Source organism: Mauremys mutica, chromosome 2, assembly GCF_020497125.1.
Source record: "Mauremys mutica isolate MM-2020 ecotype Southern chromosome 2, ASM2049712v1, whole genome shotgun sequence".
NCBI classification, from domain to species: domain Eukaryota; kingdom Metazoa; phylum Chordata; order Testudines; family Geoemydidae; genus Mauremys; species Mauremys mutica.
The window spans coordinates 77,507,158-77,520,237 of NC_059073.1; the positions used below are offsets into that span (position 1 = coordinate 77,507,158).

A 13,080-nucleotide genomic window follows, 5' to 3' on the forward strand; every position below is an offset into this window, starting at 1 on the left:
AATCAATGGGATGACTCATATTATATGTAAACACAAGCACATGTACGTGTGTTTGCAGGATTGGGGTGTAAGAGTCATGAAGTCACATCCAAGACAAGCTCCAACAACAATCAGTGGAATGCACTTCTATTAAACACATCAAGCCACGCAGAATAGTATTTTAACCTCTTAAAATGGACACATTTTTCAGCTGTCCAGGTTAGTGGGGCCTCAGTGATCAGTGAGGTGACTTTCTTGTGGAGAGTAGCCGAGAGTTGAAGTAGCCATGGGATAAATGTGAGTTAAGGGAAGTCAAAGCTACAAAAGAGCCCTTATTATTTGGGACATTGGCGGGGTCATTCTTATAAGGAAAGGTAGCCGTTATCAGTGACACCATCTTACAGAGCTAAATACTGATTAAATAAAGATATGATTAACATATGATTTTCCAATATAAATTTTAGAAATGCCTGCTGCTGTTTCAGTATCCCTTCAATGTCTCTGGGGCTGACTGTATTGGTAGGAGCTGCCATTTTCCCAGCAAGGGACTAATTTGATGATGCAGTGTGGGATTGAAAGAGTCTGCTTTTCTATTAGAAAGCAGTGGAACTCACAGTTCCAGTGCTGTAGTAATATACATTTTATTTGTCTCCACAGTACAGCACAGACAGTGTCAGTATAACTTTCCCCACACAGCTCTGTCAACGGGCCTCAACCCTAACCTTGAGGGAAAGAGCAATTCATTCTACATGCCAATTCAATTCTTAGCCTGTCTGCCAAATCTGCCAATTAGTGCTAGTTATGGTGGTGGTTTTGTAATGTGGAAACTTCTCAGCTGGGAAATGGAACGAGATCAAACTAATTTCACATATATCAATGAATATCCAGCAGATAGTGACCAAAAATCAACACTACTGATTTCATCTGGGTTTGAACTAGCAACCTACAGACAAAAGGTTCCATCATCTAGAACTAATCTCTTGAATCATTTTGTTTCTCCTCCAATTTTTTTTTAAAAATTGGTTAGTTTAATAGTTGAGTTAATAACACTTACATTAACACATTTCTTAAAGTACACTGCGACTTTAAAACACTACTTTGAAACATTTTGCTTTCCAGCTCAAAAGCAGATTTTTTTCAATCCTACTTTGCAACATCAATATTGATAAAATGGTAACTATTGTTTGATTGTGAATTTTTTAAATTATAATTATGATGCCTTTTTCTCCCTACTGATCTACTTTTCTTTGTAATTAGATAGTGATTAGAATTCCATACATAACGCTGGAGTCTTTCCCAAAAAAGACAAGAATACCACTAAAGTTAGAGTGGGCTAGCTTCCAACTGTATTCTTCCTCATCAACTACTATTAGCTGGTCCATGCTGTAGTACTAATGATTGAAACATTTACTGTATTTGCCCTTCTGATGAGATTAGCAACGTTCAATGACTATAGCAGTTACAAATAAATGGGAAAAAGGGACAGCTCTGAATAATTGGGAACTCACACTGCACAGCCAATAGGTTAAGTTAAGTAGACTGGACCTAAGTTTTGGCCAATGTCATCACGTACAAAACTAAGATGGACAAGACATCATGAAACAGACTAAATAAATCTATTGTCCTCACATGTTAAAAAGAAGAACTTTCCAAATAGAGCTAACTTTTAAAAAAAAAAGACAAATGTGTACAAACCAATTTATCTAGCCAGTATTTTGCTGCCTTTGCTTTGCTGCTAGTAAAGATATGTGCATTCTCATAAAGACTTTCTCCCTTACGGCTAAGGTTCTGCTTCTTAACTGTACAGGGAAATCTTATATTTAAGCCATCATGTGTCCCAGTCTTGCAAAAAGATCTGCAAGCACACACCGTTACTCATAGACTCTCAGGGTTGGAAGGGACCTCAGGAGGTCATCTAGTCTAACCCCCTGCTCAAAGCAGGACCAATCACCAACTAAATCATACCAGCCAGGGCTTTGTCAAGCCTGACCTTAAAAACCTCTAAGGAAGGAGATTCCACCACCTTCCTAGGTAACCCATTCCAGTGCTTTACCACCCTCTTAGTGAAAAAGTTTTTCCTAATATCCAACCTAAACCTCCCCCGCTGCAACTTGAGACCATTACTCCTTATTCTGTCATCTGCTACCACTGAGAACAGTCTAGATCCATCCTCTTTGGAACCCTCTTTCAGGTAGTTGAAAGCAGCTATCAAATCCCCCCTCATTCTTCTCTTCTGAAGACTGAATAATGCCAGTTCCCTCAGCTTCTCCTCATAAGTCATGTGCTCCAGCCCCCTAATCATTTTTGTTGTCCTCCATTGGACTCTTTTCAGTTTTTCCACATCCTTCTTGTAGTGTGGGGACCAAAACTGGACACGCTACTCCAGATAAGGCCTCACCAATGCCGAATAAAGGGGAATGATCATATCCCTCGATCTGCTGGCAATGCTCCTACTTATATAGCCCAAAATTCTGTTAGCCTTCTTAGCAACCAGGGCACACTGTTGACTCCATATAGAGCCTCTCTGCCTTCAATCTGGGTCCCTCTGCAGGACTGAGGATTTGACCAGCTGTAACAAAAATGACTCTGATGTAACAAATTCACTATTTCAACTTCCCTGGGGAAGCCAACTAGAATGAAAAACAGACTAAGAGAGAGCAAGCCCCTGCTTAATCTTGAATATTGCAGACTGGGGAATTAGCAAATATACTAAGAAACAATTGAAAAGTCCATGGATTTATTTTTAAGTCATATATATTTGGATTGTTTTCCCTTACATGAAAGTACCTTTGCAACAAAAAAGGGGTAACTCGAACTGTGCAACACAGAAAGAGAGGTATTGGAAATTGCTTATCTTTCTGTCCCCATACCAAACATTTAAGAGAAACAGAAACAAATCCAGAAGCAATCAGCAGATACCTCATCTTTAGCCTTCTGAATCAGTAGGCTTTTACTACCACTTTACCTTGAGGGGTGGGACTCGGGGCTCTTCTCTAGGTGGCTGCTCTTTCTCAGATGGACTCGTCAATGGGGCATTACGATTAGACTGATCATCTTCTATTCTAGCTCTCTTCTCTTTACAGATTCCAAAACTGTGCTGTTCTGCAGTCTTCCTCTTTGGGATCTCTGCATCTCTATTTTCAATTCTTACTTCAGGTGATTTTGTGGGTTCTAATAACTTAGATGAATGAGAACTCTCCAGCCGGATCTGTGCACTGCTTTGTTGTTTGTGTGACTTACTTCTGCACACTTCCGAGAATGAAGTCTTTTCTAGAGATGAGGCATATACTTTATCATGTGGTTTAATTGGAAGGAGTTCAGTGCTTTTGCCCACTGTCCCTTCTGATAGGACAGATATCTCTAATGGCGAGATCACACCTTTCTTTTCCACTCTTTGCTGAACATGATGATTTTTAATTTTGATCACTTCTGGAGAAGAGAGTTCTGAAATGGAAGCAATATAAGATTTCTCAATTTCAGTATGTGATCTGCATGATTGATGAGTAAGATTTTTGCTCTGGGGCTCTTCCAATATTGAACTTTCAGGTATATTTGCTAGAGGACCCATTTTCATAGTTTCAGTTGTACACTGAATCAGTTTTTCTTGCGCAATAAGATTTTCCTCTTGAGATGCCTTAGGAATGGTTGAAGTTTCTTCTTTTAAAGGGGAGAGGGATTCTTCAGATAAACATGGTGATTTCCTTTGCTGCAGAATAAGTCTTTCACTCTGTGGGGAATTAGAAATTGGAGATGCTTCTGACAGAAAAGGTAAACTGGTTGCCACGGATGTTTCAGAAGCTAGAAGTACAGAAGACATGGAAGAGGTTTCTGATGTTAACGGTAAATCAGACATTGGAGAGGTTTCTGATGTTAAAGGTAAATTAGAAGCTGGTGATGCCTCTGACGTCAAAGGTAAGTTTGATGTCAGAGATGCTTCTGAGGTTACAGGTGAAGTGGACACTGGAGATATTTCTGACATTAAAGGTGTGTGCAGGCTTTCTTCAATGGTCTTTTGCTGACTATCAGGTTCAATATTTTCACTGCTGGCTGCCTCAGATGAACAAGCCGTTTCATGAGATGCTGGAGTACAGGGCTCCTCTGAAGTGGACTGTGTGTCACCTCCTGGAGAGGCAATACCAATACAAGGTCCCTCTGGGCTTTCAGAAGAAAAGGAAGTTTCAGAAATACAAGCATTTTCAGATAATTGTTCATCAGGGTCACTCTGTAGCTCCATATCAACAGCAATGCCTCCATCAGTGAACAATGAGCCTTCTAAAGCAGAGTTTTGTGTTTCTGGAGCACTTAGCTCTTTTGTAGACTCAGAATCCCTCTCTGCTGTATCGCTGACAGAGTTCGTAGATGAAGCAGGTGATAAACAATCCTCCAGCTGATCAATCACAACTGACATTTCTTCCTGAGGACATTCTGATTTCAACTCCACTTTAATTTCAATGTGAGACAAAGTATCAACTACATCATTCATTACAACACAAGATGCTGAGTTGTCTGCAAGTGGCACTGCTTCTACTTCTTCATTAGTACCAGCTGGGCTTACTGGCTCCTCAGAAAACTCATGTTCTGTTTTATGGTTCTCCTCCTGGCATTCACAGATACTTGTCTCAACCTCCTCAGCAATCTCTTCCTGAATTACAGATTCATCAGGTACCAATATATCCTCTGAATCTGATTCCGCCATTAGATCCTTGACTGGAACCTGTTCCACATTACAAAGAGACTGACAGAAATCTCTTTCAGGAAGAGGTGGAATTTTCATGCTTTTCTGTTCATGGTCCTCAAAAGTTGTTTGTTTAGAAGGACCAGGTATACCAGAAGATCCACACAGCAAACTACTCTCATCTTCATCACTGTTCTGTACTGAAGTGAGCTTCATAGATTCTTCTCTTGACATTCCCAACCTAAAATACAAATCACTTAAGTTAAAATGTCATGTAATCACAGACAGAATTAAACAATTACTTGATTTTTGTCCTATGCTTTTACTGAATACATGCCATTAAAAGGGCATTGGCATATAAAAATAATGGGGCAGATTCAACAGAGTGATGCCAATTTACACTAGCTGAGGATCTGGCTTTATATATTTAGGAAAACAAATTTCCTTACCTGTATTACTTATATTACCTTTGATTAGTAAAACTTCAGGAATTTTAAAAATGCAATTTACTTTTTATTATTTAACCATTTGGCATTTTATTCAAATTGCACATAAAACGCAGACTATTTGGTTTCACTTTTATTTATACTCCATTTCCCTTTCTGATTTTCATATGCCAGCACAATGCTGCAATAGTAGCACTGCAAGTATGGCAGGAGAATTGTTTAAATCCAATGAAAACAATTTTGGTTTGAAATTTAATAACAGTTCAGAAAAAATATTTCTATTAAAATCGCTGTTGCCTAAATTAGCAGGAAAAGCTGCACTTCAAAAACTCATTCTTGCCTCCAGTTGATGAACTGTTTCTTTTCTGTTTACAAACTTTTAATCATTTCATGTGTTTTTGCAATGAAGATTTAAAAAATCCATTTCATCCTCATTTATTTTCCAATCAAGAGTCTACTACACAAAGTAAGAAAATATCAGTGGCAAGCTCACGTTTTTGATTCCATTCTATTTCAGAAGCATATAAAGCAGCATTATTTTATGATAAACTTTCAGTTTTTTAATATTTAGGTCTATGCATAGACAAGTCCTCAGATTTCTCTATAATAAAAAAAATCTTTTAACATGCTTAAATAAAAAATAAATGAGGCATTTATAATCTTTGTATTTTAAGTGGTGGAAGTGTAAAAAGTCACAGTGTGGGCCCTTATTTACACTTCTATTTTAGGATTTTTCTTAATCCCTTTCTTATCTAAAATATTATGTATTAATTTACATATAATTCTATTGCTTCAGACAAATAAAACTAAAACACAGCTAAGGGCTAGTCTACACTTACCTGCCGGGTCGACGCGGTGAGTTCGACTTCTCGGAGTTCGAACTATCGCGTCTAATCTGGACGCGATAGTTCGAACTCCCCGTGCGCTCCGGTCGACTCCAGTACTCCACCACTGCAAATGGCGGTGGCAGAGTCGACCTTGGAGCCGCGGACTTCGATCCCGCGGCATCTGGACGGGTAAGTAGTTCGAACTAGGGTACTTCGAGTTCAGCTACGCTATTCACGTAGCTGAACTTGCGTACCCTAGTTCGACCCCCGCCCTTAGTGTAGACCTGCCCTAAGAGTTGCAGACAATTGTTAAAATAAATTTATAAAAGTTATTGGTTTAGGCTGAAAAATGACAACTGAATTTAGAACGAAGAGATACTGAGAGAAAATATAAAAAGAGCATGATCCTGCACTCTCATTTCTGAACAAAGACAATGGGTCTGAAGAATACTCAGCACCTTTTGGAGTGAGCCATGGGTGACCATACCAGCAGCAATGTGACACTCCAGAGTGCTGGAGAAGACACAAATGCTAGGTTGTGGTGGTAGGAGGGGTATGATGGTCTTCAGAATCATATGCCAATAACAGAAGATTGATCTCCATCCTCAGTTTAATGAGAAGACAATGTAACTGAATAAATAAGTGAGTGATGTGCAAGAACGAAGGATATCAGGAAATTAAGCAAGCAATGGTTTTGAATAATTTGCAGAGGATGACAGAGGAAATAGGAAGTTCATTTAGGTCCGCATTGTAACAGCTCCAAGTATGGAATAATCATGGAATGAATCAACATTTTTAGTAGCACACTTTAGTAATTCTGAATAGATGGCATTGTTGACTATGCAATAACAATCATGTTATAAAAAATAATCAATCTATAACCAGTAACCAAAAAGAACTCCCAGTCTCTTGATTGGAGAAGCAAAGCCAATCTCAAGAAAGGGATGGGGGCAGGGTGAAAGGTACTGTACAGCTAAAAGCCAGTAAGAGGACCTTGTTTTTAGCCTTGTTAAATACGAGGACATTCTGCAGCATTCGACATAAAATGTCTACCAATCACTTAATAATATAGGTAGTGGTGCTGGAAATAGAGGTGCTAGGTTGCTGCCATACCCCTGGCTTGAAGTAGCAATAACAGACCCCAAATGCATGGTTTCCAGGATCAGTACTCCCATTATAAAAATTGTTCCAACACGCCTGAATATAGGAAAAATAGACTACATAATAGAAAAATATTGTAATATAGAAAAAATATATCAGCTGAAGAATTAGGAAATGCAAGAGAAAGCTGAATATAATCAGCACAGAAATGATACTCAAAACCAGGCGTCCTAATAATTTCAAGGAAGGAGAAGACAGACAATGGAAATAAAAAGGAGAAGGGATTAATACACTGAATCTACCCCATTATTTTTAATCTGACAATGGCCTTTTAATGGCATGTATTCAGTAAAGGCATAGGGCAATAATATTTCTGATACTATGACTTAAAGATGTTCCCATGGGCTCAGAGAACAGTGGATGAAGAAGCTTGCAACAAAGGAAAACCTTAAGATCACAGGGTCTAAGACGATAACAGCCTGCACAACTGGCTGGTCTTTCCACTGTTTTAAAGATAGCAAGACACCAAGACTGCAGTTACATGGAAAGCAGGGATCAGCACCACCATGTTGTATGACGGACACTTGACAAAATTACCCTACTTAGTGACGGACATGGGCCAGGGGGAGGGGGGGAAAGAGGTTATGTCATTCAGTCATTCAATTTTTTGAAAAACTATCACGGACCTCAACATTTTTCTGTGTACAGACATGTTGCTGACTCCTGATGGAAAGTATCAGATTGATGGTAAAGGTGTTCACTGTACTGAAAGTGCTTCTAATTGGCTAGTGTGGAATTATTTGGTGAAGTCTGACAGCCAGTCTTGAAATTAAATATAGCCATCAAAGGTACACGGAGGATGATACAGTATCCATATTAAAGGGAAATCAGTGAGACTATTTTGGCATTTAATTAAGAGTTTTAAACAGCATTAAAATTCAGAGAATACTGATCTAAAGCCAGTGCCTACAGGTAACAGCCTGTTAGCATCACCATAGCCACTTTAATCTCAGAGTGGGAACAGAGATAGTCACCACAATATAAGACCACTGGAGTCAGATTCATCAAGTAAAAATCATGTTTTTTCTAAAAATGCAAATAAGTTAATATATCTGGAATTGCACATCATCTGGTCATGATTAAGTACTTCAGTTAATCAAAGGTTTACTATTTCAAAGTAAGAGAAAATGGAGAAAACAGAAAATAAAATCGATGAATGTGAACAATAGGAAGGAGACCTTGCTATGTATTATATAATACACAGAGTCCGGCAAATAGATGGAACGGCTCTTGGGCACAGTCTAAAGCTATGAATTGAAAGGGGGTTTAATCAGGGTGATCCTAAAGATTCTCAATTTATTAAAGATCCATCTCCAGGTAGATGATGATGGAACTTGAGAGCCAGGTAATGGAATATTTATAAGCAGTTACCTCAGCTGAGGCCACAACAAAATCTCCAAACTGACTGGAGAGGAAAATCGGTCAGATCCCAAGGTGAGATCCAGTTTGCTGCCAACACACCTGAGAAATAGCTCATAAAGAATCGGATCTATCAAGAGCTTCCATTTCAATGGAATCAAAGTATTTGAAGGCACTCAATCCAAACTGTATTCAAAACAAATTTAAAAAATCCAAGTCAAAACAAGGTAGTAAGCGGCAAGTAGACTGAACTCTAGTAAAAATGTTGCCAGACAAACAGTAGTCCACCAAGCAAACAACACTTGAGACAAGTCAAGCAGTAGAGAGATCTAGAGGGGTGAAACAGCAGGTGCCCGCAGATTAGCCAGATAAGAAACATGCCGATGAAACAGAACAGGTGGAGAGAAACAGGTTCAGTCTAATGGTCAGAAGAAATTGTGAGTATTATGACACCCAGCATTACTATCTGGATGTCAAAAGCCTACCATCAGTATTGCCCTGTGACACTGTCATTGCAGACTGAACCTTATCTGTTTGCCATGGCACCCAACTTTCAGTTAGCAAGGTAGAACTGCTGGTTCCTTTTAACATAATTAATACTATGCCCTATGGACATGTTACTCATCAGTGCATTTGGATCACCGTTTCCTTAAAAATACACTAATAATTTCACTTAGTTTGTGCTTAAGCTTCTAATTACAGCAGAAAGTCCCAAGGCAACCTTTCAAAACAGCCCTCCTCTTAGAGCAGAGTTCTGTAACTCTGACTTGTATACTAACATGCATAATTAAAGGCAATTAGACTCCATAAACAAATGGCTAGCTTTACATATATTTAAATGAAGAGGTCTACAGTTGGACTATATCCTGGTCTCCAGGCTTTCAAGGAAAATGCTTTGCCACTTGATCAAAAAGAGCAGTTCTGTTATACTAAGGCATCCCAGAGTGTTAACAGATAAAATGGTATTCAAATAATGCTCATGTTGTGAGAAAGCTGCTAGCAAGGAAATGTAAAGTTAAACTTGAAACTCAGTCCTTTAATCTGCAGCCTTATTTCACTGAAATACTGCAGTGGTGTGAAATCAATGGATTGTGCAAGGTAGCACCTATGCGCTAATGTCCAGGCAGAACGCTTTAGTTACTGTCATAATCCTGACTTTATGTATATGTAGGTTTTGGTCTCTGAATATCCTTGACTGCTTAAGTAAACAAAAGCTGTTTTAAAATAAATAAAATATAAACAATCCCACACGTTATAATGGCTCCTTTGGGCCTTTTCTGTCTATTAAACACATACATTATCCATACAAATTTTACATAAGATGTATTCTAAGTTATAAACTGAACCCACTTTAAAGTTAGAAGTGCACAAAAAATTACATAAAAACCAAAAAACTCAATATTCTATATTTTAACACTTACATACGTCAGAGCACTGGACTGACTTTTTAAAAGCTATTTAAAAGGGCATTCTCAGGTTTAAAAAACATTAACGAATTTCCTTACCTATATTAGATTTTTAAAACAGAATTAATGTTAAGGCTGTAAACAGCTCCTGTAAACTGGGATAGCTATACTGACATCAGAGCTATGATGACTTAAACCAGCTGAACCTTTGGGTCCAATACATCTAATTCACTTTACTCCTCTTCTGAAATTTGTTTTGTTTTTGTACCTCATCTCAGAAAATTAAATTACACTACTCAATTTCACTTTTGTAAAGTTATTCTCTAATCAATTTCACCTACCTATTGTGTGCACTAGCACAATGCTGGAATGTCTGGGTCAGAAACAGCTTAGGAGACTAATTTTTTAAAACTGACTTTTTAAAAAATGTCATAGAAATATCTCTTTTGGTCTTCGGTTTTGTAAAAGCTTTGTTTATAATTTCAGGCAAAAACTGGCTTGTTACAATACTTTTAAAATAAAAATTATTCCCATGTTCAGACTCTGTGTTTTAAATTCTGCACAGAATGAATTTTTGTGGATGAGTTCTGAACCCCATAAAATGCATTTTTAAAGTAAACGCTGATATGCCACTATAATTTTACCCACAATTTCTTATACAGGGGAACTACTGCCTTTGATAACTGGTTTATTAAGTTTTACAACATATGTGACTGTACTATGTCAAGCACAGAACAATATTTTCATTTCCTTCTAAAAGAAAATGAAACAAAATGGTTTTTGGTCCAATACTTACTTTTCACCATAAAACCTTTCAAAGAACCTTTCCTTCCAAGGTTCTGTTTTCTTTTCCTTTTCAATCTCTTGTCTGATGCGCAACTGCATTTCTGGAGTAAATTCTCCTAAAAAACAAATACTAACATATTGAATAAAAGTTGTCAAGGTTTACGCTAATACGGGACCATTATATATTGTACAAAGATACACAGATATACTGTTCTTTGTTATAGCCATCCAAACAGTAATTCAATGGAAAACAAAGGTGAGTGTGACCTGCAAGACTGCAATTAGCATATAACTTTGGTATTTCCAAAGTATATTGGTGGGATTTAGTCACATGCATTTATGTTTCCAAAGCTGACAGTGATGAAAATGCTTATCTAGTTATTTTTAAACTGCTCAAATAAGCTGCCCTAGTGAACTATAGAATTATTAACTGAAAAGAGATTCTCTAGAAAAATTCAAACCTGAATCAGCAATTACTGTTGCTGAATTTCTGCTGTACTGCATTTTCCATTCTAAAAGTATTTCTCAAATATACATCTTTTTTTATTTTGGCTAAGAAAAAAAGGCATCTTTCATAAAAATTAATATTTGGTAAATCTGAGAACAAGTAGAGAGTTACCTTCTGCCAATCGTTGTTTCCACCCTTGTGCTGCATATGCAAAGAATTCATTATTTAGAGCGGAACTACTGAGGCGCAAAACTCCATCACTTCCCATCTAGAAAATAAGCCGATGGTAGCAGAAGACACTGTCAGAAATAGCTTCAACTAAGATTACATAAGAATAGAGTTCCAATTAAGGGGAATGGGAAGGGATAGGAAGTGGGAATAACAAAGGAAATCAACTACTAGTATTAAAACAGCATTTTCATTATAGTCATTACTGTAAATGCAAGTGGCCTAATCCAGCATCTATGTGCCTACTTCAAAAATCATTAGTATTACCAATGATCACACAATTTACAACTGATTGATGTGGTTTAATCACAGCCATATACCTTGAGCCTAATATGCCTAGAATTGTACACAAAATAGAGATCATTATTGTACTTCCTGGAATACAGTATAGAAACAAATTAATTAAACGTAATGAAGGCAGTAACTCTAGCATATTTCTCTGTGCTGAGGAAACCTAGTTCCCATGACATCTACTATATCCTACTTGCTGAAAGCAGTGTGGAGAAAAACAATTTTCCTTAACAAAAACATAAAAAGAAAGAAAAAAAATAGTATAACATTATCAATAAAAAAAAGCAGCAAAAACCCTGTAAATGTAATTTTATAGGCATCAAAAGGGTGAAAATGGTGGGTGTGCTAAAATAGTAATTATTTTTACTTTCTACATATGTAAAACACAGTTATTATTAAAATTTTATTTGAACTACCTCATCTGCAATAAGTGATTAAAACAATTCTAGTATTGAGTCTCTTTTTATGAAATATTGGACACATTTTGTTTTTCATTTCATGGATGCATGTTGAAATAATGTAGATAACAATTTATCAACTAAGAAAATCAATAAATAAAATGCATTACAGGTCACATCACATCTGTAATAATTTTCCTATAACAGCAACAACAAAAAAGATAAAAACACCAGACAGAAAAGGCTTTAGTAACAGCCAATTTGTTCAGGTCAAAAGGTACCTAGTGCTCAGTATAGTTCATTATACATCCTTTGAGGTTGCTAATAGATAAACGTTTGACTGCTTTCTCTGTCATCTGCTAGTGCAAAGCGTCACAATTCTCAGCATGCCAGCACACTAATTTTAACTATGAACATAACTCCAACTGCCCTCCTCCATCCCAGATCTGGAAATAGAGAAGGGAGCAGATGTCACAGACACATTTAATAATATTTAACAATATCTACCTAGTTATTTTCCTGATTTACAACTAATGCTGCTCTCAATCTCCAGCACAGTTTTATAAATTTAATCATTTCACAGCTGATTATTAACCCATAATATTCTGTTTTATGAACTAAAGAACACAAGAGTAAGTTTTAAAATGCAAAGTTGCGAAAACAGGAAGACTGATCAAGGTGGAGTCTGGGAGCTGGGTGCCTCAGTCCTGAAAGGAAAACTATAAAGGACCCCGGCTGACTTCAGTGGGGCTCAGTGAGGACACGTATCTGTCTGGGTGGTTCTCTTTGCAGGGTTGGGGCCTTAAGCGGCTTCTCTTTTTTGTCTGAACACAGCAATGGCATTTCCCTGCAAAGTCAATACAACAGAAGCAGTTGCTGGCAAGTAATATGCTACTTCCTTTTCTGCTCCAAAGCTTAATGTACTGTTGCTGCATACCTCCTACATCCCACACACGTAAAGGGACCAAGGGTCTGAGTCACACATTACTTTGATCAGCTCAAGGGTCTAGCATGAATCAAAGTGGAGATTCTAAAGAGAGAAGATGATCCCTCACTCTCACAGATCTTGGGAGACA

At 37.5% G+C, this 13,080-nt stretch overlaps 1 protein-coding gene across 8 annotated transcripts in view; it reads right to left on the bottom strand.

Moving 5' to 3' along the window:
• ASXL3 (ASXL transcriptional regulator 3) overlaps positions 1-13,080 on the bottom strand; it is a 161,155-nt gene that overhangs the window by 9,623 nt on the left and 138,452 nt on the right. For all 8 annotated transcript variants that reach the window (XM_045006541.1, XM_045006542.1, XM_045006543.1 and 5 more), the window contains 3 exons: positions 11,259-11,355; positions 10,650-10,755; positions 2,945-4,895 (listed from right to left, as the gene is read on the bottom strand). In XM_045006541.1, coding sequence (XP_044862476.1) covers positions 2,945-4,895; positions 10,650-10,755; positions 11,259-11,355 — 2,154 coding nt within the window. The remainder of the gene's footprint in view (positions 1-2,944; positions 4,896-10,649; positions 10,756-11,258; positions 11,356-13,080) is intronic.